At 50.0% G+C, this 26,733-nt stretch overlaps 1 protein-coding gene across 2 annotated transcripts in view; it reads right to left on the bottom strand.

The window, feature by feature from the left end:
• Nucleotides 1-26,733, bottom strand: part of FAM53B (family with sequence similarity 53 member B) — a 125,887-nt gene that overhangs the window by 84,153 nt on the left and 15,001 nt on the right. For both annotated transcript variants that reach the window (XM_017858645.1, XM_017858644.1), the window contains exon 2: nt 4,487-4,738. In XM_017858645.1, coding sequence (XP_017714134.1) covers nt 4,487-4,564 — 78 coding nt within the window. In that variant the 5' untranslated portion in view covers nt 4,565-4,738. The remainder of the gene's footprint in view (nt 1-4,486; nt 4,739-26,733) is intronic.

The following is a 26,733-nucleotide window of genomic DNA, read 5'->3' as shown; positions in this document are numbered from 1 at the left end:
GGGCCTGCTCCCATAATTCCAAAGTGGCCCGTGCTGATACCAGTCCCGGCCTCCCCCACAGTCATGCTTTCCTTTTAAATCTTAAACCTCTACTTGTCATCTTCTTAGTCTGATTAGAAAACAAAAGAAAAATTATTTTCCATCGTTCCTGTTGTTATCTTGATGGTATTTACACGGGGATGATGTTACCAGTTTAGGAAGCTAAAGCAAAACGCCATCAACTTCCTCTGAACCTCTGCTGGCTGTTCAAAGCAAACGCTAGCATCAGCGCACCTCACATTCTGTCCTGTGGGTGTCATCACTAGACTAAGATTATTTTCGGTATTTCTTCAGTTATTTACATCGTGTGGAGCCTGGAGGGGCTCCAAGGTGATCACAGCCTCTGGAATAGGGCCCATGCAAGAAGGTGCTGGGGGAAGCAGACAAGGGCCTGGACTTGAAATCTGTGCCTGGGGCAGCCCCTCCCTGGGCTCTCTGAGCCACAGCTTCCTGTCTGTATAATAGGGTAGAAATGGGTGCACCCCTGCCCCTCAGCAGGTGGCGTGAGGCTCAAGGACAGGGAGGAGGTACCTGGACCTCTGGGCATACAGTTTGGATGTCTGTCCCCTGCAAATCTCATGTTGAAATGTAACCCCCAATGCTGGAGGCAGGACCTGGGCAGGGGTGTTTGGGTCATGGGAGCAGATCCCTCATGAATGGCTTGGTGGCCTCCCCATGGTAATCAGGGAGTCCTCGCTCTTCTAGTTCATGTGAGGGCTGGTAGTTTAACAGGTCTGGCACCTCCTCCCTTCCCTCTTGCTCCCTCTCTCACCTCGTGACACACCTATTCTCCCCTCACCTTCTGCCATGACTGGAAGCTTCCCTAGGCCTCACTAGAAACAGATGCAGATGCGATACTTTTCCATGCTTCTTTTTTTTTCTTTTTTGAGACTGAGTCTCGCTCTGTCACCCAGGCTGGAGTGCGGTGGCACAATCTCGGCTCACTGCAAGCTCCGCCTCCCGGGTTCACACCATTCTCCTGCCTCAGCCTCCTGAGTAGGTGGGACTACAGGCACCTGCCACCACACTCGGCTGATTTTTTGTATTTTCAGTAGAGACGGGGTTTCACCGTGTTAGCCAGGATGGTCTCAATCTCCTGACCTCGTGATCCGCCTGCCTCAGCCTCCCAAAGTGCTGGGATTACAGGCATGAGCCACCGCGCCTGGCCAGTGCCATACTTCTTATACAGCCTGCAGAACCATGAGCCAAGTAAACCTCTTTTCTTTATAAATTACCCAACCTCAGGTATTCCTTATTGCAACATGATATGAACTAACACACTTCCCAAGACCCTCAGCACAGCCCCACCCCCAACATCTTCCTGCTGGCCCACGCTATAGGGCAGGCAGCATTGAGCTGGGCCGGGCCAAGCACTGGCACCCAGTCACTGTGTTCTGGGTGCATCAGCAAACTGAGCAATGAGAAAGCCCTTCTCCAGCAGGGCTGTTCCCCACAGTAGAGCTCTCATCTGGAGCCAAGGGGAAAGAAGAGGAGGAGGAAGACAGATGGGCCCAACACTGGGTGGTTCTGGGCCTGGACAGGTCAGTAACAAAAAGCAGCAGAAAGAAGGATACTTTCCAACAAAGCAAGGGAGAGTTCAGGAAGAAAGCAAAGATTCTAATCTGTGAGGCCACAAGAGAACACGTGGTAGAATCCCTTCCAGCAAAGCTGCCTGCTCTCCCGACTGCTTTCCCTTTCTGAGTTTTCCTTCCCTGGCTAGGGCTGGGAGGCCGTGCTCCTCCTGGCAGGCGCTCAGGCCACACCTCTTGGAAGAGCAGCTCAGCTGACGTTGGGCCCACATGTCCTGGAAACAACTCTGAAGCCAACACCAGGCAGTCCCACCCTGAGAAGGGACCAAGCACAGAGGCGGCCACTACAGCCAACAGCACAGCTGGACCCGGGAAGGGCTCCTCCCCCAGGACCTCCAGATGGCTCCTCACCCTTGAGGTCTCTTCTTTTTGGTCAGAGCTACTCTAGTCACACCCACTCAGTCGTGAACTGGAGCAGCAGCCAGAGAGAGAGAGTAAGACAATGGTGAATGAGAAGAGGCCAGGCGACAGGAACCTGCAAGCTCATCCATCCACAAACATCCACTGAGCACCTGTTAGGCGCTGGGTCCTGTGCATTCAGCAACAAGCAAGAGAGACATCCCCTGTCTTCACAAAGCTCCCATTCTAGTATAAGGACTCGGTCAAGATCCATAAGGACATGTTTAAAAGTGCCAAGTACCCAAGAGGGAAAAAGATAGGAAAAGAGGAGAGAAAGTGTGGTGGGGGTAAGGGGTGGGAGCTGGTACTGGGACTGAACTGTAGGTTGAGTGGCCAGAGAAGGAAGGAGGGAGGGAGCATGTCCTACTGTGGGGAGAGAGCTCCAGGCCAAGGAAAAAGTGCAAAGGCCTGAGGCAGGCTCACACTTAGCGTGTTGGAACAGGGAGGCCAGTGGGGACCGAGCAGAGGGGGCAGAGTGGCAGAGATGAGGTCAGAGCAGTCACATGGAGAAGAATACATGGGGCCACACACATCCTAGTAAGGGCTGGGTGTTTGCTAAGGATTCAGTGTAAAGCCAGTGGAAGCTTCTACACAGTGGAGGACAGCTCTGACTGGGATTCTCTCTGGCTGCTGGGTGGAGAACAGGTTAAAAAGAGCCAGAGGCAGGGGACCAGTTACCACAAGAATCCATGTGAGAGAACAGCAGGCGGAACCAGGGTGGTGGCAGTGGGGCTGGTGAGAAGTAATCACATTACATAGCAAATGTGAACTAGAAAGAACAGGGTGGTGGCAGAAGAGCTGAACGGTCACAGCAGCTCTACTCCTTGCTGCAGTGACCAAGGCTGCCATCGAGCAAACACACCTCAGGTGCCTGCTGTCTGCCCTGCCCCAGGAGTGCTGGGGGACATGGGGAGAAGAAAGCTGAGTCCCTACCCTTGCAGCTGGGGGTGACACCCCATGGAGACCTCACAGGCTGAGGCCCACGAGCAGAGTAGCACCAGTGTCGTGCCTGGTAAGGGCTGGAGAGACTTGACTGAGGGAGGGCCGCCAAGACTGGCGTCCAGACACCAGGCAGTGGGCAGAGGCCTGAATGCAGGCCCAGGAAGTGGGGCTGGAGGGGATGGAGAGAAAGGGGAGGCGGAGCCAGTGAGGCAGTTACTGCCTGCTCCAGGTTGCAGTTGCCTCATTTGTAAAACGAGGAGGCTGGACCCAATGGTTTCTAAGCCACTTCTTCTCACCCTTCAAGGCCAAATCAAGTATCCCTGCTCTGCAAGGCTTTCCCTGGTGTGCTACAGCCAGTCTGGCCCTGCTCCTCTACACGCCCTGGGCTTCCCGTGGGCTTCAGCTGCGAGTTCTTGTTCATGGGATCCTCAAGTTGTCACTGTATTCCCAACTCTCCAAACACCCTCTCTCTAGACCCGGAGCTTCTCAAGGGTGAGAAGTACAGGGCCTGGCTCTGGCTCATCCTATTCCCCGAACTCCTCCAGCCTAATGCCCAACACACGGAAGGCGCTCTGTGAGGCCTGCAAAAAGAATACAGATCTCGGTGGCTTTCTCAAGCTCCTGACACAGGCAGAGACCTAGGTCTTATCTGCTCAAGGTCTGGTTTCACTGGCATGAGATAGGGGAAGGGGGCCCATCAAGGAGGCTTAGCGTGGGTCCTTGTGAGGGGCTGTGAAGGGCACCAGGAGGGGTCCTGGGTGAGGCGACCCTGGGCAGTTGGCCCCTTCCTGACCACGGAAGCTGCAGAGAGTTCCGAGGACTTGCCCATCTCCACAAGACTGCTTATGACTGAGTGTGGCTTCTCGCTCCCTCCACAGGGGAGCAGCCCCTACTCACATCTGAGGAACTGGGCTTCGAAGGACAGGTCTGCTGACAGGGTTCAGCTATTGAAGGCTGCTTTGCTCGCAGTGTAAGAAGGCCGAGTTAGCTACCTTTCCGCACTAGTCCACCACATGGTCCAGGGTGGTCTAGGGTGAACCACCTTTCAGAGAGGGTGGCTGTTGCCATAGCTCACCACACCTTCTTTCCCCATCGTCTCCCAGTCTTGCCGTTCCTGAGGCAGCACCACCCTTCAGAGGGATAGGCTTATTTTAGCCCCTACTCAGGGCACCACCCCCCTCTGGAAACCACCTCCCCTTAACGGGTGGAGACAGAAGGAATGTCAGTCCTGGCCTGGCAGGCTGCAGAACCACACTTGCTGTTATTTACCAGGGGATAGCCTCCCCTCCTCATTCACCAGATGACCTCAAATCTGAGCTGACTTCCTTCCTTCCAGCGAGTTGTCAGTCAAGCTCTGCTCCTGTGCCCTGTCGCCCCAGCCCAGGACGCCTCACAGAGCTTTGCTCTTGGGGGCTCTGGACTCAATTTGCTAAGCCTGGGTGCTCAGTCTACAGCCCTATCTGTACATCAGGCCTCAGAAATGGTTAGGGAAAGCAGGAAGCCTGCCAGGTCCTCACCAGTTCAGGGCTGAAGGTCCCGCATGCGATGGAGTCAGCTCCCCGGGTGCTGAGGCTTTCACTTAGGACCATCACCATGATAAGGGCCTCAGGCGCTGGGCTCCATCCCAGGGTGGGTATCAGCCATCTTCACTTGGGCAGACTTGGGCTGGGTACTTCCTGGGGAATTGATGTCAGCAGAAACAGCTCCTCGTTGGCCGCTCACCCTTGGGGTGGGACCCTTCCGGGAAATGGCCAAGTGTGGTCAACTCCCTGGAAAGACAAAAGAAAAGCAAAAGGATTCAGGACTAAGAAAGACCAAGGCCCTGAGAGTCACCCCTCCCACAGTACTGGAAACCCCAGGGGATTGGAACCACCTCTCTGCTAAAGGAGATGTACTCAGGGAGAGTCACCAAGGCCCAGAGCTACCTTCTCAGAGCCCCCCACACCCCTGCCATGCCAGCCTTGGGCTGCCTCACTTGTACAATGGCCTGGTGGTTAGAACAACAGATTGGGGTCCAGCCACGTGATACCTTTAAGATCTATCTCAGGGTCTGGGTGGCTAACAATCTGCTGTCCCTGCAGCATACTCAAGTCACGTGACATCTTACCACTGAGCTGGCTTTACAGGCAGGTTCAGCACACACCAGGATGCACTAAAGTAGGCCAAGGGTCAGAACATGCCTCATCCCCACAGCCAACACCAAAGGGGTCGGCCCTCAGGCAGTCAACTAGCAGCAGGGGACCAGCAGTCAGCATGCTGGCTCCCTTCTCCGCCCAGTTATGAACAGAAGCTACTGGAACAATCAGGAGGGTCCATTTAAAAAGGCATATATTTGGCCAGGCATGGTGACTCATGCCTGTAATCCCAGCACTTTGGGAGGTTGAGACAGGTGGATCACCAGAGGTCAGGAGGTCGAGACCAGCCTGGTCAACATGGTGAAACCCCATCTCTACTAAAAATACAAAAAATTAGCTGGGTGTGGTGGCATGCACTGTAATTGCAGCTACTAGGGAGGCTGAGGCAGGACAATCGCTTGAACCTGGGAGGCAGAGGTTGCAGTGAGCCAAGATCGCACCACTGTGCTCCAGGTTGGGCAACAAGAGTGAAACTCCGTCCCCCCACCAAAAAAAAGGCATACATTTCTGGTCCTTGGAAGTGCCACATTTCAACATCAACATCTTTGCAACACTGGGGGCCTTCACAGCTTTGTCATCTTCCCCAGAAAGAACTAAACTAAGTGAGCTTCCAGCAGTAATGGGACCCACTCAGCATTGCCATTCTGCACAGCATATCCGCAGCCCCTCTCCGATAACCCACCACCATTTCCCACCAAGCAAATGAAGAAAGAGTGCAGCCTTCGGTTCAGGTTTGAAAAATCCCTCCTTACAAACTCACGTCTCTGATTCTATTTCCCCATGCAGCTAAACCTTCAAAGAAAGTCACACAGATACAAGGAACCTGAGGATCACCACCAAAGAGTAAAAAAGAATGATGATAATAGTATTAAATAGAAAAGCAGCTCCTAATCTGTAATCAGAAACAAACTGTTCAACACAGGAAAACGTTTTAGAATCTGCTGCTCTGTGTAAAAATTAATTGCACCCTGGTATTTACTTGCTGTCCAGATTGTAAATCATATTTTCCTGTTTACTTCAATTAGACTTTACAGTGGGTGTTATTGAAATTGCTCAATTACAGGCCAGCTGGCAAGCACAGGAAAATTACCTTCTACTGTTCTTCGAAAACAAGGTTCATCCAAAGTGCAAAAGCAGGGAAGGGGAGGAGGGAAATCAATACATGTTCCAAGGCTTGACTGTTCAGGAAGGGAGCCCAGGGGAGGCTGAAGATTCCCAGGTCGCACTGAGAGACCTGGTGCACAGGTTCAACACCACATCGATCTAGAAGTGACACGTTCTGACCAACTGTGATCTGTTCAAGGAAAGAGTTTCAGACCACTCCTGCAAGTTCTGGCCAGGCAGCTGGGTTCAGGAACAGGCCAGAGAGGTGCTCCTGGATTTGCCTTTCAAAGCAGCCTTTTGTGTCTCCTCAGTGGAGGAGGCCTAATGGCAGCCATCATCTTTCTGTGTGTGAGCCCCAATTCAGCTCTAGGGCAGCCAGCCTTAGGCACAAGGCCTGGGAAGTGAGCTGCCTGTTCCCTCCTCCCCCATTTCCATCCTCTCTAGGAAGCCAGGTGAGTTCAGGAGCTACAGAGGCTCAGATCCTGAGTCAAGCACAACTGAGTTGGAATCCCAACTCTTTTTTTTTTTTTTTTTTTTTGAGACGGAGTCTCGCTCTGTCGCCCAGGCTGGAGTGCAGTGACCAGATCTCAGCTCACTGCAAGCTCCGCCTTCCGGGTTCACGCCATTCTCCTGCCTCAGCCTCCCGAGTAGCTGGGACTACAGGCGCCCGCCCCTTGCCTGGCTAGTTTTTTGTATTTTTTAGTAGAGACGGGGTTTCACCGGGTTAGCCAGGATGGTCTCGATCTCCTGACCTTGTGATCCGCCCGTCTCGGCCTCCCAAAGTGCTGGGATTACAGGCTTGAGCCACCGCGCCCGGCCCTAACTCTTGAAATACATTGTATGGCCTTTGCCAAGTTACTCTCAGAGCCTCAGTTTCCCTCTCTGTACAACAGGGAAAACAGTGCTTGCCTCACAAGGTTACTGTATCTGATGAAAACAGAGCCCAAGTCCTTTGCACGCTGCCTCGCTCATCCAGGTAAGTGCTCAATCAACAGCAGCTACTGCTAGCAGTTTCATGGGGGAGGCTGGGAATCCAGATCCTCTTCTCGGCAATGGACGCCCAAGCGGCCATCCTCTCAAATGTGTTTAAAGGGAAACGAGCTAAATTCCGTCAATAAGGGCCTGGCTATATGATGGCCCACCCCTCTGGTGAAGTAGGAGGAGGCCAGTAAGAACGAAACTGTGGAAGTCTGTCGCCATGGGAACACATCAGCCCATCCAGACACAGCTCTGCATAAAGCAGGAAGCCAGAACGAGGCAAAGATGGGGCGGCCCACCTCTCTCCAGCTTCATCCCCAGCAGACTCCTGACAAGAGGCCAGGGCTCAGAGAGGCAGCAGAAGCACCAAAAGCCCGTGGGTAACTGGGTGGTCAGCACATGTGACAGGCATGGAAAGGAGAAGGCAGGTGTAGCACAATCCCTGCCCTGGGGGGTCTCACAGAGAATGCAGTGACCCAGCCAACACATTTCAGAAGCAGGCAGAAAGAGGGACGTGACATCGGAGGTAGGCTTTAAAGAGACTCCTTTGCACTGTAAGAGCCCAAGAGTAGGGACAACCTCGATGCCTGCAAACAAGGCGAACTGGTTAAATAAATTACGGTGTTGTTACATAAGGGAATACCATGTGGCCTTCAAAAATACTTTAATGAGCCAGTTCAAACTGTACAGATATGAAACAATCTCCAAGAAATGCTATAATGTGACAAAGGCAAGAAGAGCCAAGTCCACTAGCCTGAGCGACAGAGTGAATCTCCGCCTTAAAAAAAAAAAAAAAAAAAAAAAAAAAAAAAAAACAAGGAGTCCACCATGGTCCCACACAGTGGTTGCCTGGAGAAGGGAATGATGGTTCTGGAGAGGAACTACGTCCAACCCTATGTGAGGTTTGAATATTCCATCCCACGTCCGCCCATGGTACTTTTAGTTCTTAAGAAACAGGCAAGATTTCATCAGGAAGGGCAGGGCACCCAGGCAGAGGGAAGGGTGTAAGCAAGGCGTGGCCGCCGGGCCAGCCTCGGAGTATGGGAACGGTGAGAACGCTGGTGGCTGGCACACAGGGCACGCAGAGGGCATAGCAGCAGGATGGGAGCTAGAGAGAGACTCAAACCAGACCCAGGGCTCCGAATGTCACACTCAGTGGAGACCTTATCATTGCGGCTATGGGGGCTCCTGAAGGAGGTTAGAAGCTGGAGTTGGCTGCTTTGATCTGTTAGGAGAGCAATTTTTTCTGAACCCTTTGCAACACCTACCACAATCCCTCACATACCCTAACAGCTCAAAACACATTACCGGAATCGAGCTAAATTATAGCAACATCTGAAATGATCTGGGCAGGTTCTCAGAATTTGTGAGGCGAATCCAGACCAGCAGAGCCCAGCACGATCTAGAATTTCCTGGGATTCCTATGACCCGTGGGCCTGGCCTGGCCAACTTCACTGAGAAATGCCAGGACCAGGCCGGAGACTTCGAGCCCAGTCTGCAAACACGGTCAGGGTCTTCTCAAAGAGAAGATGGGGGCATGGCCAGGAAAAAGACAGTAACTGGGTGATCCCACAGGGGGCAAGGTGGAAGCCTCGCAAAGCCCTCCCACAGGCCACCTCTGGGGCACAGACCCTGCCATGGTCTAGTGGGTTTTCTCTTAACCTATATCAAGAATCACTTCTGTCTACTGAGCACCTACTAGGTACCAGGCACTTTACACACATTAGCCACAAGCCAGGCTGAATTATCCCCATTTTACAGCCATATACAGCAACTCACCCAGGGTCCGGGTTTAAAGCTGGGATGTGAACCCTGGTGAGCCAGCACCCAGGTCTGCACTCCCCACCAGTGCCTTGCCCCTCCATCCCCTAAAGAACCCCTTCAAATGCCCATTCAAACAACTACCAGCAAGAGTTCTCCTTTGCATTTATTCCAGAGAGATTAAGATGTACGTTCACACACAAATGTTTGTAACAGCTCTTTATTCATAACAGCCCAAACCAGGAAATACTCCAGAAACCCTTCGCTCAATGAGTAATTAAACAAAATGTGGCAGGGCACAGCCACACTGTGCGATACTACTCGGCAATAAAAAGGAAGCAACCAGAGACACAGGCCACAACCTGGATGAGCCTCCAGAGACTCATGCAGAGTGAAAGAGCCAGCCGCAAAGTCTCAGTATTCTAGGAATCCATTTATATCCCTTTCTTAAAGTGACAAAATTATAGAACTAGTGCGGAGATGAATGGCTGCCAGGGGTTGGGGATGGGGCGTGGGAGCAGGAGGGAAATGGGCATGGCTAGGAAAAGGCAGCGGGAGGGATCCTTGGAGATGGAGATATTCTGTGTCTCAACTGTATCTGTGACAATTTTCTGCTTTAGTTTGGTAGTATGTTACCATTGGGGACAGTGAGTAAGGGGTATGTGAGATTTCTCTGTATTATTTCCTGTAACTGCATGAGTGTCAATGATCTCAAAAAAAAAAATTTTTTTTAAATAAATCCCAGCCAAGCGCGGTGGCTCACGCCCGTAATCCCAGCACTTTGGGAGGCCAAGGGGGGCGGATCACGAGGTCAGCAGATCGAGACCATCTAGGCTAACACGGTGAAACTCCGTCTCCACTAAAAATACAAAAAAAATTAGCTGGACATGGTGGCGGGCGCCTGTAGTCCCAGCTACTCGGCAGGCTGAGGCAGGAGAATGGCGTGAACCCAGGAGGCGGGGCTTGCAGTGAGCCGAGATCGCGCCACTGCACTCCAGCCTGGGAGACAGAGCAAGACTCCACCTCAAAAAAATAAAAAATTTTTTAAAAAATCCCAATCTATGCATTTATCAAAATTCATAGAACTAACCACCAAAAGACTGTATTAGGCCACATATAAATTTTTAAAACTTTTTTTAAGCCCACTGATTATACCAGGGAGACCATATGCAAGGGGAGGTGGGGGAACATGTGTGTGCTGTGGAATTGGGCAGCCCTGGCCTTCGCCATGAAATCACTTGACTTCAGTTTCCTCATCTTTAAAACGGGGGTGAGGCTCCTCACAGTGGCTCACACCAGTGATCTCAGCATTTGAGAGGTTGAAGCCAAAGGGCTGCTTGAGACCAGGAGTTCAAGACCAGCCCAGGCAACACGGCAAGACTCCATCTCTACAAAAAATAAAAACTAAAAGAAAAATAGCCAGGCGTGGGAGTGTATGCCTGTAGTCCCAGCTACTCAGAAGTCTGAGGCAAAATCGCTTGAGCCCAGGAGTTTGAGGTTACAAATGAGCTATGATCACGCTACTGCACTCCAGCCTGGTGATAGAGGGAGACCTTGTATCAAGAGAAATAATTAAGCTGGGTGCGGTGGGTCATGCCTGTAATCCCAGCACTACGCGAGGCTGACGTTGGTGGATCACTCGAAGTCAGGAGTTCAAGACCAGGTTGGCCAACATGGTGAAACCCCAACTCTACTAAAAATATAAAAATTAGCTGGGCGTGGTGGTGCATGCCTGTAATCCCAGCTACTCAGGAGGCTGAAGCACAGCAAACACTTGAACCTGAGAGGCAGAGGCTGCAGTGAGCCAAGATTACACCACTGTACTCCAGTCTGGGCCACAGAGCAATACTCTGTCTCAGAAAGTAATAATAATAATAATAATTATTAATTAAATAAACACAGTGAGGATGATGCCTTTGTCCTGGGGCTGCCGGGAGATTAAAATAAGAAAACACATATAAAAGAGCTCGGCACAGAGAAGGCCAGGCACTGGTGCCCATTCCCCTTCGCACAAGTAGCAGTCGTGGGCCGCACTCTCATCGGGCGCCATCCTTGCATCTTGACTGCAGTTTTCCTTGCCCTGTATTTAAGTCTTGTATTGTCACTTCTCAGTCCCCGCATTTACCTCCCACCTCTCTCCCGTGACTCCCTGGGCAGTGCTCATGATAGGGGGCCTCCAGCCTGCCTCCATACACAGCTAGGGCTACCCAGTATCTGCCAAAGGAGGGCTGGGTGAGGGTCTCCCCTTGGTCGGCACCCCAACCTGATCATGGGGACACAGTGCTCTCTGACTCAACCCCAGGAGCCCCTACTCAATGACTCATCTTCACCAGGATTTCCACTGAAAAGAACAAAAAGCAAGGTCAGACTCTCCACTGATCCATGTGTATGCTCCCTGGGTGCAGACAAGGTGGCAGAGGGCCCCTGCCCACCTCCCAAGTCCTCACCTCAAAAGTGCATCTGCCCAAGAACAGCCCCAAACTCGCCAGCATTGTGCCCAAAGCAAGGCCTATGGATGGGAGGGTACACACACAGGTGGCTGCTGCCGTGGTCAGCAAGACGCCCCAGGCCTAGAGCCCACCTCCACCCCCATGTGCCCCACACAGCCACACTTCTAGCCACAGCCCTCCACCCTCACCTCCATTCCCCTCTCCCTGGGCATCCACCAGAAGCTGGGTTCTTCTCAGCTAATCCTCTCACGTTCCTATGAACAGGCATTATGGCTGGTAGCATGCATTTTCCAGACGGGAAGACTGAGGCTCCAAAAAAAGAAATCAAGTCATTTGCCCAATATCCTACAGCTAGCAGGGACAAGACCAGGATACAAATCCCCAGGCCACTGTGTCTCTGACACCACAGAAACAGGGGAGAAAGCTTTGCTCTCACACAAGTTCTTGCTAACATGAAATTTTCTTGCTTTTGTTCTACAGTCTTCAACGTGTCTTCATTTGTTTGCAACCACTGAACACAGCTGTCTGCTATCACTGTGGCCTGGGATGCTCAGCTTCCAGCAAGTGGGAGCCCCACCTGGCTCATCCACTTCAAAAGAGGATTGCATGCTAATGAATTAATACATACAAGAAAGTGTTGCAAACTCTACAATCCTATATAAATCTTAAGAAGATTGGAGGAGTTTACCAAATGCTCTGTAATGCATTTTGAAGGGCTATCCCTTAAAAGAAACTGACCATACTAGAAATCATCAAGACAAGTTTTTCCTTCTTTTAGTGTCTTTATTTAGTCTGTACTTACTACTTGCACACGTTAGTTTCACAGTTAATTTTACCACCTTAAAAACAGGGCTCAGATCAAAACCCAAACATGAACTTAGCCACTGACAGGGATTTTCCTGGTGGCTCGCGGAAGCCATTGCTCTCAGAGCTTCCATTTCCCCCTCCCATTAAGCAAAGGAAATGGGAGGGAAAGACAGCAATTCCGCAAGCTCTTTGTGCACTTTGAAACTTTCGTAGCTTCAGTTGCTGGTGTGACAAAAGCCATCTGTAGACAGAATCTAGAAGCAAGTATATGAACATTTGGGGAAGGGTGTTGCTTAGTGGGTCATGTTGTCTCCTGCCAAATCTGTGACAACACAAAAGTGCAAGAAGGGTTCCGAGAGGAGCCGAATGCTGCAGTCAAGCTTCATATCCGCCAAGACAAAGGGATTTAATCTGCTTGGGGACGATTCCGCTCGCTGATTTTATATACTAACTAAGTCATCTGAGTCTAAAGGATAAAAGTTAAAAGCTGCCTAAGAACTTTATCCAAGGCCTCTACTTTCCCAGACTAAGTTGATACTGGAAAGACAGTCTGGTGTTTCAACCAGAGGACAGGGCCCACGAATGTGCAGCTTCCATACTATAGTGAACATTTCAACGACCCCGCAGCCGGGGTTCCCATGTCTTCAGGTCCTACTGAGAAACAACTAACAGACAGACCTGCCGGCACCACCCTCAACGCACAGAAAAAAAGAGGCAAAGAAAACCTCTTTCATCAGTACTTTGCTAGTGCAGAAATAACAGGTGACACAGAGCCTACCTTTTAACGCAGCATGAGGAAAATACTAGCCATAGCAACAGGGCCAGGCCCTGTGCTTACTGCAACCTCAGAGTATCCCTGTCAGAGGGCGCTACTGTTATCCCATTTTACAGAGGGGGAAACTGAAGCCCAGGCCCAAAGTCACCCAGTTGTGAACAAGGCACAAAGACTCAACCCACATCTACTGAACTCCAAAGGCTTTGTCTTAACACCTGGACCCCACTACTCCAGGATCTGTAAGTTTCATTGTTAATCATCCTTTCAGTACTTCATTTGTCAGCTAAATGATCAAACGCCAAAGCAGGCACCAATTTTGCAATATACACACTCTCTAATACAACCCATCCTGAGGTGTCCCAGCCAAACACCAACCTTGTGGAACTGATGTTGAAACATGGTATTAGGGGTTCCACTGCAGGCAGGAAAAATGGGCAGATGACGAGTATCTTGGAGAGGGTAGAAGTGGGACAGGAAGCCATCACTTTCCATTCTTAACTGCATGGATGTATAGACGTGCTGGATAACTTGCAAAGGGTAAAGTGTCTCCCAGGAAGCCCAGGGTGCTTCTGGGCCTGCAGGGAGTCACAATGGCTTCTTGCAACCCCAGCTGGAACCTGTATCCACCTGTCCCTATCTCCCCAGGTCCTGTGCCTCCTGCCTCTGCCTCCACCACAGCCACCCTGCCCTTCTCTAAAAGTTCATTTCCAGGTTGTTTGTGGGGAGCCCTCCCCTCCACGTGTGCAGCCTAGGTGTGGCCCTCCCTCAGTCATCCTGTGGCCTCAGCACACAGCCTGCCCACAGCAGCAACCTGACTGATACCTATCTGCTAAGTCAGTATCACAGCAAGAGCACTGAACTTGAGTCCACGCTCAGCCCAGCTCAGTCCCAGAGGAGCTGCAGGGCCCTGGCTGAGCTCTGTAACTTTGCTCAGCTTTCTGCCTTTGTAACACGTAAGAAGTCACACTTGTTCTGCCCGCCTCAGCTATAAGTTAAGGAGGTAAAATGCCCTGTAGGTGGGGGCACTACAAAAATATCCCTAGAAACACTGAAATCCTTAGGCAGACACAATTCCTAGCAGGGCACAGACCCTTATTAAATGCTCATAAATTGGATAAAAGCATCTTGTCTTCACAGCTACAGTATTAGCTTCTAGGGGCCAAGAATATGCTTTTGAGTCCTCCAAGCACCTCGCTCCTGCAAGTGGGTTGGTGGACATTCAGCAGGGCGAGTGAGAGTGGCTGGCTGCAGGCATGAAGCACCTGCTGACCCCAGACAGAGAGGGCATACTCACCCCTCCCTCACCCCTCCCTCACCCCTCCCTCACCCCTCCCTCCACAGGAAGGTGTGTCCTTGGAGGTGCTTTCTTCAGTAACTGGGGCTAAAACATATTCCCTGATCTAGTCCTTCAGGTAATCAAAGGCTGCCAAAGGCCACACTTGGGGAAGGACTGGGAGTCACACTACACAGCTTGAAAGAGACTTGTCCTATGTCCCTGGCTGAACAAAGTGGCCCAAGCTCCCCTATGTGTCTCCTTAATGGAAGGGGGGAAAGCAAAACAAGACAAAACAGTAAACTGAGCTGCTGAACCAAATCGGAACTCTGCTCTCCTGGACTTTTCAATATTGTAGGGATTTTCTGCTTTTTAAAGCAAATAACATTTCAAGAGGAGGGGGAGGAATGACATTATTCAGGGACATAAAAGTGCTGAGATCCAAAAAGCCAAAACAAATCTGAACATGGGAATGAGACAGCCCATGTAGTTTCTTGAAACTGAAGCCAACTGCATGCATGACTTGTCAAGAGTTCATTTATCAGTGAAAAATAACTGACAGACGAGCTTCCTATACGCACTCCCGTAATTCTCACGACCGCTCATGTACTTTTAACCCACAAACACTATGAAAGAAGAGCTTGCTATAGACTGGACGTTGCTTGACACACTCAAAAGGAAGAAGACAGGGACAAGAGGCACGGAGAGAGAACTCACACTTACCGAGTGGCCACAGAGCTAGATGCCGCCTTCTGCTCCAAACCAGAGGAAGGGAAAGAATGGGAAGAGAATCAGAGGGCAATGAGGGGACTGCAGCGGGCCCCAAAGATAATCTACTATCATGTTAAGCCACTTAGCCTAAGACAACCATGACCTGTTCTTCAGTCGGACCTATTTATAAGTATACTGAATTTACTCAAACCATGACTAAAAACCCACAGAAGAGGGGTGGAAAAAAAAAAAGATTTAAAAACAAAAATGGAAAGACCCAAACAAAAGGCTGTGGGGCCTAGGTGGATCAAGCAGGACTTAGTGGATGGGGGCTCTGGGCCTGACAGTGCCACTTACTGGCTCTGCCCAATTTGCCAAGTTATTTCCCTCCTCGGAGCCTCAGTTCCCTCACGTGTCAAATAGGATGCTGGGCCAGATAAGTTGTTTCTGACTAGTGAGACTCTAACTGCAGTCACATATCAGGTATGTGGCTTTAACCAGGTCTTTATGCCTCTCTGGGCCTCAGTTTCCTCACGTGTCATAGGCAAATGGCAGCTCTGGAGAGAGCATGAAAATCAATAGATTTGAAGGTGGTGAATGAACTATGAGAAAGGACAGTAAGTTGATGATGCCCGTCTTGGATCAACTGCTATGCTGGCCTTTCCAGTCCCACTCAGACCTGACCTGCAGTTCAAGGTCCAGGAAACTGGACAAAGGCAAAGGCCAAATCCTTACTTGCTGCCATGAAGTGCCCTGGCTATGACCTTCCATAAAGCAGAGTCAGAAGCAGGCCACAGTGACATTCTTGCAACGGGTGGGACAGAGGTAGGGAGGAGGTGGTGTTGCAGAACCAGCCCCCTCTCTTACATATCCATGGGGTGAGGATGGGGATGTATGCATGATTGCATATTCCGAGTTTAATCCTTATGCAGACAGGGGCATCTTGGTGTCTTTCAGTGACAACCTGATTTAGAGGAGTTTCTTAGAGAGCCAGGAAGTTAGCCAGTGACCAGTTTTGACATCTTCATCTTCTACCTCTTAGGACAAGAATCTCCTTCTCCTTTACAAAATGTTGATGGGCTCTCGGACTCTCCCTCTCCTGCAGGACACTCCACCCCCAGCCCAGGCTACACACATGGCTTTCCTACCGGTGCAGCTCCAGTCGCTCAGCAGGCAGGGAGAAGCATTCCCGTTGGTGTCTACAGCTCTCACAGAACCCCCAGAGCCACTGCACAGAGGGAAGGTAATCTCTCAGCAGCTGGGCCTTGGAACACAGCTGCGAGGGCAGTGATCTCTTTATCTAGGAGGCCTGCAGTCTGGGGCCCCAACACACTGGTTGAAGACAATATCACACTGGGACATGACAGGTGATGCAAGAAGATCCCAACAAGCTCTGTAAGAACTGCTATAGGCACGAGAGGCACCAGGTTGCCCATTTGCCACCCACTCATCAGAGGTCACATCTTAACCTCAGCTCACACTTCAGGACTTCCCCCTTCCTGATCTGACTGAGTCATATCTACCAACCTACAGGGTCTGTTGTAGAAATTAATCAGACAGGCTCATCAATCACATGGTAAGCCTTCCGCCTTCTCCCCTCTACCCCCACATCACGCTGCAAGCTCTACCACACATTCGAGAATGCCATCATCTGCCAAAACAAAACTGGAGGGACTCTAAGCTGACAGGCAGGTCTGTCATATGACAAGTATACCCAAGCTCTGTGGCACCTCTCAGGTCAAACAGCCAAAGCTATCTACCTGACTCCTACTGCAGGGGAGGGTTCTGGAGGGCAGGATAAACTCTAGTAAGACTACTCCCACCAGCAGCCACAGCACAATGGCAGGGGAGCTGCTGCATGTGTAACAACAGCCATCTGTCTATACACAGATCAAAATAGCACCAGATTCTTGCCTCTTAAGGCAGAGAAAGAGATTGCTGCAAAGAAGAGCTTCACCTCCAGGCGCAGTGGCTCACGCCTACAATCCCTGCACTTTGGCAGGCTGAGGCAGGTGAACTGCTTGAGCCCAAGAGTTCAAGACCAGCTGGGCAACATGAAGAAATCCCCATCTCTATAAAAAGCTTTAAAAATAGTCCAGCATGGTGGCACACACCTGTGGTCCCAGCTACACAGGAGGCTGAGTAGGGAGGATCACTTGAGCCAGGAAGGTCGAGGCTGCAGTGAGCTATGATAGTACCACTTCACTACAGCTTAAGTGACAGAGAAAGATCCTGTCTTGCAAAAAAATAAAAAAAGAAGAAGAAGAAAGCCTTCATGGAGTCCTAAGTCAAAGCTAAGTCCAGGCATGATGTGGCTTTAAATTACTTAGAACCGGCCAGGGAATTAATCTAATAAGTCTAGAGGAACAGCTGCTCAACGGGTCTTGAGCTCCTTCTTTATTTTTTTGGCATGCCATGGGGGTGGGGAAACAGGAGAAGAAAGGGGCACCTCATTTGTAAACACTTGCCCCACTTTCTTTTAAGCACTCTGGATATGACAATCAGGCCTCCTAACTTAGGGCAAAGACCTGGGTGGAGGAGCGTTAAAGAGGAAATAACACAGCCAACCAGAGTCACCCGGCTTAAAAGCAAACACCTTGGGATGCCAAGGTGAACTCTTCTAGGCTTTTCGTTACAGATCTAAGCAAGACTCAAAAGACTGGAAGAGTTAACCCAACTTCCAAAAATGAGTAATCATCTTCCTCATTAGAAATGGCCCAGGCTCCAGAAACAAAGATTCATTCTATTGTTTGTCCGCAGCACACCCCAAAGTGCTTGACGGACTGCCAAGTACACCAGCTGCAGCTGTAGCTGTCACTGTCCCCCTAGTGGAGCCATCTGAACCAGGCTTGGGTGTACTTCCCTTGCTCTCAGGAAGCTCATTCACTAAGTCAGCAGCAAAACTCTAAAGCCAGGACTCTGAGCACTCCTCCACGCACCTCCCAAATCAAACGTGGACTGGCCTTCACCTCGCTGTGGAAAAGGGTTCTTCCCCAGTGTCATCTGGATGGAGGAGTTCAAAAATGTGCAGGAGAAGGAAAGGTTACACATCAAACCACCAACACAGCCAGGCACAGTGGCTCACGCCTATAATCCCAGCACTTTGGGAGGCCAAGGCTGGCGGATCACCTGAGGTCAGGAGTTCGAGACCAGCCTGGCCAACATGGTGACACCCTGTATCTACCCAAAATACAAAAATAGCCAGGCATGGTGTTGGGCGCCTGTAATCCCAGCTACTAGGGAGGCTGAGGCAGAACTGCTTGAACCTGGGAGGTGGAGGTTGCAGTGAGCCGAGATCATGCCATTGTACTCCAGCCTGGGTGACAAGAGTGAGACTTCATCTAAAAACAAAAATAAAAACCACCAACACTAGCCATCTGCAGATCCAAGGGAGGTGGCATAGATGATGTTCTCAGACTTAAAAATAACAATAATACCAGCCTAGACAATATAGTGAGACCTCATCTTGACAAAAAATAAATTAGCCAGGCATAGTGGCATGTGCCTGCAGCCCCAGATACTCTGGAGGTGGAAGCGAGAGAATCACTTAGGTAAGCCAAGGCTGCAGTGAGCCCTGATCCAGGGCTCACTGCACTCCAGCCTGGGCAACAAAGTGAGATCCTATCTCAGAAAATAACAATTTTTTTAAAGTCATAAAACGTAAAAACAAAAAAAGAAACCCTATCAGACTGAATAGCTGGATGGGATCAGAATGGATGAAATTTAACTAGTACTGGTCAGACGCTGGCATTGAAGCACCAAAACCCAGTTTCCAGCGTGCTGATGAATAGTTAACAGCACGCCACAAGCCCTGACAAAAGCCTGCGTGGCAGGCAATTGTGCTCATTCATTCAACAAACCCTTACTGAGTGACTACTTTGTGACTGCTAGGATGATGGTAGGGGCTGAAGACACGAACATACATAAGCCACAGTCTCCACTCCCACGGAAGTGAAAACTACTAACAACTGATGGATGAGTGAAATAAAAACTAAATAAAAATGCACTAAAAGGCAGAGAATATTTTAAAAATAGCATGATAAAAAAAGCATGATAAAATAACTGGGACTGCTAAAGTTCAGAAATCTGGACCGGCCGCGGTGGCTCACACCTGTAATCCCAGGACTTTGGGAGGCCAAGGCGGGTGGATGGCTTGAGCTCAGGAGTTCGAGACCAGCCTGGGAAACATGGTGAAATGCATGTCTACGAAAAATAAAAAAAAAATTAGCTGGGCATGGTGGTGCATGCCTGTGGACCCAGCTACTCGGGAGGTTGGGGTGGGAAGATTGCTTGAGCCCGAGAAGCAGAGGTTGCAGTGAGTCTGGATCATGCTGCTGCAGTCCAGCCTTGGGGACAGAGTAAGAACCCATCTCAAAAAATAAAGTTCATAAACCTGCATCACAACCTTCATGGGATGGTACAAAGTCACCCTGCAGTCTCTCCCTCCCATACCCTGGCAGGTCCTCTGCCTGGACAGACTCTTACTCAGTTCAATTGTTAATAAATCAACAAACTATTGACTAGAACTGTGATGTTCATGAGGCCCAAGTCTAGCAAGTGCCAGAGGTGGCATCCACATCCACAAGGCCCCAGCATACAACGCTGGCAGAGTCGCACTGCAGGCCTCGGTTCTGGCTGGCCTTGTCCTGCAGGGCATGGCCTGAAGGTCAGAGTCTGTAAGGGAGTCTCCCCAAGCAACACCAACCACACCCCTGGGCGAACCTTGCTTCCAGAGACCACACTGGGCCAGGTCTCCTTTCACAGAGGTTACTCATGGGAGACAGTAAAGGAGTAAGACAGCGTCCCCAAAACTCAGCAGAATCCAACTTAAAAGTCACTTGCCTTTCACAAGGGAAAACAAGTCAACCTCTAGAGAAATGAGCATAAAACACAACCTGCCCATGTCCTCGTGCAGTTCTATCCTCCTCACTCACTCTCCCTGTGAACACATGTGCCTCAAGTGCCAAATCAGCCTGCCCTGCAGACTGCCCTACTCTTGAGCAAAATAATACATATTGTCTCGTTAGGCACAGCCAAGGTGGGAAGTGACCTAACTGCCTAACAGGAAGGACAGGATAAAAACACACTGCAACACCATGCAAAGGACAAAACGCAGCTTTCTAAGAGGCTATGAGAATATGTGGAAGCTTAAAAAAATGTGATCTCATAGAAGTAAAAAGCAGAACAGAGGAGACTAGAGGCTGGGAAGGGTAGGGGGAAGGTGGGGAATAGGAAGAGATTTGTTAAAGGATACAAAAGTACAGCCAGATAGAAAGAGTAAGTTCTAGTGTTCTATAGCACTGTAGGATGACTAGCGTTAACAATATTATGTAGTTTCAAATAGTTACAAGAAAGATATTGAACATTCCTGACACAAAGAAATGATAACCATTTGAGATGTTGGATATGCTAATCACCCTGAGCCCATCATCATACATTATATGTGTCACAACATCACTATGCACCCCATAAATAGGTACAATTATGTGTCAATTTAAATTTAAATTTAAAAAATTAAAAAAAAAAAAAAGGCTTCAGGAGCCCAACACGTCCAGAGAGAAAACCATCTTCAGGTATAGTGCTAAGTAGAAAACCAAAGATCAAAACCATGGGTATATTAAGCTCCCATTTGGGTGAAACTAAATAAAGAATTGTGCCAGTAATACAGAAGTCCTGGAAGGATACAAAGGAAGCTTAACATAAAAGCTGTCTTCCGGGAGGGGAAATGGGTAGCTGGGAACAGAGATGAGAGAAGACTCTTCAAGAAATGGATTTTTGTATGTTTTGAATTTTGAACCAAACGAGGTATTGACTTTCACAAGAAATAGGTAACATTTTCTAAAATCAAAAATATAAAAAACACTATTTTTATATACATATTTGTGCGTGTATATATCTGTGTATTCTTGCACATGCATATGGAATATCTCTGGGAGGACAAACAAGAAAATAGCATTAGGAGCTCCCCCCAGGAAGGAGGGAGACATGTAGCTGGGGACAGGGATGAGGAAACTGCTTTTCACTGCTGAGTTTGTACACATCCATGCACTGCCTATTCTTAAAATACTCTGGAGTTCTCCAAATACCACATGCAGTTTCCTGCCTCCAGGCCTCTGCTCATGCTGGTCTCTGGAGCTAGACCTTGCCGCCTGCTTCCCCTGCTACCTGCTGCCCTCTCAGCCTCCAGACTCTCTAATCTCATCTTTTAAACCCAGCTCAGGTGTCACCACCTCCAGGCAGACCTCCACACCCCACACTGAGTCAGGTCACGCCTTCTGCCTCTGTGCAGAATGCAGAGCTTGAATCACAGGGCCATGAAACGAACCAGCGAGCTGCCGCCCCAACAGACTGTGTGCTTCTGGAGGGCATGAGCCCAGCCTCAGTCCCCTGAGTCCCCAGAACCTGGCACAAAGAGCTGCTCAGGAAATGTCTGCTGAAACAAAGAACACAATCACCACGTTAAGTCAAGTCTCAACGTTCTTGGTGCCAAAGATACTTAAATCTCTCTTGCTTGCAGGGGGTTTCCGACAGCTATCAAAATGTTGTTAACACTAATCCCAAGCACTGTACCTCCCGATCCACGGAGGGGCTGAGCTCAAAGTTTTCTGGGTTCCACAGCAGCACAGCATAACAGAAAAACACAGTGACCAGCACAAAAACCCCTGCATCTGATCATGCTCACACCTCCTCAGGAACCTGCAAACACTCATCAGAGTTTCTGTGGGGGGAGGGCGGCCAGCAGCCCTCTCATACCCAATCATGGGAAAACCGAGAGCCCAGGGCCCTGCCCTAACAGCTTTGTCTTCTATGTTCTTCTTTTAGGAGGAAGAATCTTGCTGCAGTCAGGGCCTGATGTGAGGGAGGCAGCACTTGCAGGGCTGGCCCTGGGCCAGGCAGAGCCTGGACAGACCAGGCCTCTGCAGGAACCCCAGTGGGACAGGGAGGGCCAAGGTCTTGGGAGCCTCCACAGAGAGCAAAAAGGGTCAAGGGGAAGATTATATACACATGTGATGCTGCACGCCTTAGAACAGACTTTTACTCAGAAACAAAAAGTATTTCTAGGTGACTGTAGTTAAACTGGCAACTCTCATGCACGCCCTGTGTTGTGCTTCTCTCTGGACTGTATTTCCTCCCGGTATCAGTCTCGTCCCAAGTCCAACACAACACCAGGCTGGCTGTGCTAGGGACGGAGGGATGATGGCAGGTAATACATAAATAAGTTCGTGTAAACAGCATGTGTTCAATTAGGTTTCCCACAAGGCACGGAACATCATATGATAATAAATCCACAAGGACAGAGGAGTGAGCCTGGAATTCCAAGTGGGGTGGTAAAGATCTGGGGAGATTTCCTAGAGGAAGCAGCAGGAGTGTTGGGCAGGAGTTCAATGCCAGAGATGGGGTGAGGGTATTCTATTAGGATGCTGCTAAATGACATGTCTGACACTCCAGCAAGCTAGGGGGATGGGGCTGGGAGTGGAGGGCCCCTTCCCAGCTTTTGATGGAAGGGGCCTCAGGATGTCCAGACAGGTCAGCCGCCACAATATCGGCCAGTGCCAGCGCCCTCACAAGGCCCAGGCAGGGGAAGCTCCGCACACCAGACAGCCACAAGCCGCCACCCTGCTCCCTGCCTCCCATCACTCTGTTTCCACCTCTCAGCGGTCTGCCCTCCCAGAGCTCTCCTGCCTGAATAGCAGGCAAACAAGCTGAGCTGGGGGCAGGGGGAGGTGCACAGGCTGGTGGTTTACTCAGCTGAACAAAGCCAGGTGACCCAGGGGATTCCAAGAGGTCGTCCCAAACGTCCTTCTTTTGTAAATGGCAGCATAAAGGTAGGAAGCTGCAAAACAGTTATTTCCATCCCCCAGTATACCAACAGTCCAGCCCTCACCCAAGCAGCTCGCCCAGAACGCCGACAGACAATACAGTAATTGTGTTCTCCCTTGGGGAATGGGAGTGGCCACACACAGCCCCATATGAGAATGTCACGATCATCTCAGACTCCCGAGTTACAAATATGTGATCAAGGCATGTGCTGGGCACGCGCTTCCCACGTGTTTTCGTGGATATGAAAGCACAAGGGCCAATGTGCCCAGCTGCTGGGGACTGGGAGCTGCAGAAGGCAGAGTACTGGGGCAAGGAGAAAACCACACAGAAACGCTCCATTCAAAGCCATGACTGAGTCAGTGTCCCCTTGTTTCTGAGGAGTGAGAGTAGCAGGGGGAACACTCCTTGACAAAACAAAACTGTGAGCAAAACTGCAAGGCCAGGCAAAGCCAGTGGCTGCCCGCCACCTCCCAGTGACTACATCTGGAGCTAAAGACACAAGACCAGCAGTTCACTCTGGACAACTAAAACCCCCAAATGAGAGGAAACCACCACTAACCACTTAGACGTGCCCACTGGCTGACTGTATGGACTCCAACACTCCACGTCCTGGCTCTGGGCCTGCTTCCTCAGATGGGCCCCAGGGTCTCTCACCTCCAGCAGCCTTGGCTAGGCTCAGGTGTCATCAGGTAAGGGAAAGAAAGGGGACAGCAGTTGATTCTGGACATGGTTAAGCACTCTATTTCCCATCACTGCACAGAGACACTGATTTCAGGGCACCTGAAACGAAGGGCGCCCGGCCTTGGACTGACGGCAGTGAGTGGGAAGCCTCGTGAAGCATTCCCGAGTACAGGGTAACCTGCTTTGTCCATGACAGCTCTGTCAGTTCGACCCAAATGCAGCCTGTCTTTGGTGAGAATGGACAAAATCAACCTATCTGGGAAACCAAAAGCTCAAAACTCAAAATCACCAAGGCTGCCTCCATTAGTATCTGGGTTCCAGGTGGAGGGGGGAAACCGAGATGGACGGTGGATGGTGCGTGTTAGTGACAGAATTACCTAAAGGTAGGAAATCAATGTGTCTCCAGCTATCACGGTGGAGAGTCTGAAGACAGCTTCCACGAAGATGGCTGAATGGAAAACAAAACATCTCTGGGAATCTAGTTTCAAGTTTCCCAGAAAATAAGATGCAGTGGAGAAAATGCAAGGAAAGATGAGCCTCGTATGCCAGGCAGCCGAGACCCACACAGGCCAACCCACATCCTTGCTGAGGGGAACACTGGGGTATCTGGCACCTGCTTCAGCAGTGTGCACTGGTTCTCCAAGCGTGGACCCTGGATCAGTAGAAAATCGCCTGGGAACTCATTAGAAAGAAAAAGTTTCAGTCCCCAACCCCAGACAAACTGAATGAGGGGTGGGACCCAGCAATTGTGTTTAGTTAAGCCCTCCAGGTTGAGTCCGGTAGTCCCTAAAGTTTGAAAAACACATTTTTACTGGATTTGGTACCTAAAACCCTAGTAACTGGGAGGACAATTTTGCAGATGAGAAAATGGGGATCCATAAAAATTGAGTTTCTTGCAAAAGTCATGAGGTCAGAATTGGACAGGTGACCTACTATCCACCCCCAGCACGTCCTCTGGCCAGGCCCTGGAAATCTAATTCTAGATCAAGATGATCCTTGGCCTTCAGGAGTTCCAACAGTCCCTAGAATGCACTGAAGGAGAACAGTGGCATCGTCAGAGCCTTGGGGCCCCTTCTCAAGGCTCTTGGCCCAGCAGAATCAGAGGCTGAACCAACCACCCAGGTGCACAATGCCCTGACCAGTAGGTGAGAAGGAGGCAGGTGAGGATGCCGTGTTTCTGCTGCAAATAAAAGGGGTGGGAAGGGCTTTCAGGCAATGGATTGACAGGCTACATTTTTCAAATTCAGCAAACCATTTGGAATGACACGAGCAATCCCAAAGGTTGACTATGCGGTGAAATATGTGTGAGAATCAGAAGGAAACAAAAAGTCACAGAATAGTTGCCACAAGAAGAGGTAAAAACAGGGTTGAGTGAAAAAGATAAATGACAGGAGGGATTGCTATTAGATACTTGAAGAAATATGAAGAGAACACCTCAATTCTTTGAAAAATATTAATTACCATCTGGCGAATCTTTGCTTTACTTCCACTTGCTGTATTGAGTCTCTGTCGAAAGAATGAGCTAGAAGAATGAGCTGAGATGCATGTTTCATCTACCCTAAGAAATTCGTCTAACACCAGAAGTTATCTACTTGGTACGCCTGTCATGAGAATTTAAAAATTAAATCTTTATTTGTAAAAAATCCCTTGCAGTATCTACTAAAATCCAGATGGCACTTTTTATTTATTTAGTTACTTATTTATATTTGGAGACAGGGTCTCACTCTGTCACCCAGGCTGGAGTGCAGTGGCACAATCTTGGCTTACTGCAACCTCCGCCTCCCAGGCTCGAGCGATCCTCCCGCCTCAGCCTCCCAGTAGCTGGGACCACAGGTGCTTGCCATAACACGCGGCTAATTTTCGTATTTTTAGTAGATGGGTTTTCTCTATGTTGACTAGGCTGGTCTCGAACTCCTGGGCTCAAGTAATCCGCCTGCCTCGGCCTCAGGAAGGCACTTTTAGATAAGAAGATTAAACTAGTGAAGCACCTGAGTGATTGGCGGGGAGCTGGGGGTGCGGGGGTACAAAATGAATCCCCAGGTCACCCAGCATCACAGGGCCATTCAGCGGGTAGAAGGGCCCCTAGGCTGAGACTGGCTCCCGAGACTTCAGGGACATTATCTGTACTTTCAGAGTTTCTATTAGTGTCCTGAGTACTGGCTTATCTTTGCAAGTTTACTAGCAGGTGGAACACGAGGTAGCAGGATTATGACGGCAATGACCTTGAGCACTGCAAACAGCCTGGGCATTTCTACTAGTCACTGCCACTCACCATGGTTCGCCCTGTGCCAATAACCTGGAGAGCCAGAAAATCTGAATCTGTCTTCTGAATGTCTTATCCACTCCCGGGATCTCAAACTCAAATGCCTTCCAGGGCCAAGTAGGAAACATAAATGAGAGAAGCATGCTGCACAGGAATCGAGATGATATGCAGAGAACATGGCTGGTCCACCATGGACGGCTCTGGCTACAGCTAACTGTGGTGGGCTGTTTGGGAAAGAAGACCCAGGCTACTATTAAAATTTATCTTCTGGCTTGTTAAGAGAAACTGAAAGTAAAGACTTCTTTGCACAATCTCCTTTTTATGTTCTCAAGAAATTTAAAAATTTGTAAAGCATCATATGAGCCAAACAAATCATGTGTGAGGAGCACATCTGGCCCCCAGACCACCGGAGTGCAAACTCCGGTCTACATGATGCTGACGATTCAGACCCCCTGAAAACACCCAAACAACTAAGTTTCATCTTGGTTTGAAGATCTCAATGGGCTCGCTTGGCCTTAGCGATTCAGTCGCGCATTCGCATTGGCACCACTCCCTTGCTCATTCGGTGAGTTAGCTAGAGGCCTGAAAATGACTAGACAGCTCAGACTGTGTGAAATGCCATGCACAACAAAGTAGACCCAGAAAACTCCCAATCACAGCCAGCAGAGGCCTGCCTTCACACCCATGGACTTGGAGAGACAGTTGATCTGGTTTGTTCACTCGGTCTGATCCCACGGGAGGCCGTGGCACCCATTCCATGGAGCAAACCATGGCATTATCTGAAGTCAAGCAGAGTCTGGGGTCTGCCCTGCCCCCACCAGGAGAGCTCCCTTCTGGCCTCGCCCACGAGGTGGGGTAGGGAAACAGTTTCCATGCCAAATACTTCTAACACACGCAAGTAAACCCAGCAGATGGAACAGACAATTCTGGATCCCTGACGCCTCCAGACTGCTGGCTTCGGTTGGGTCATCATGAAGAGAACAGCTGCTTCCTCAATCATGACTA

Source organism: Rhinopithecus bieti, unplaced genomic scaffold, assembly GCF_001698545.2.
Source record: "Rhinopithecus bieti isolate Rb0 unplaced genomic scaffold, ASM169854v2 scaffold_42745, whole genome shotgun sequence".
In the NCBI taxonomy this organism is placed as follows: domain Eukaryota; kingdom Metazoa; phylum Chordata; class Mammalia; order Primates; family Cercopithecidae; genus Rhinopithecus; species Rhinopithecus bieti.
The sequence above is the reverse complement of the archived record's forward strand: the minus strand, read 5'-3'. Positions and strand labels throughout refer to the sequence as shown.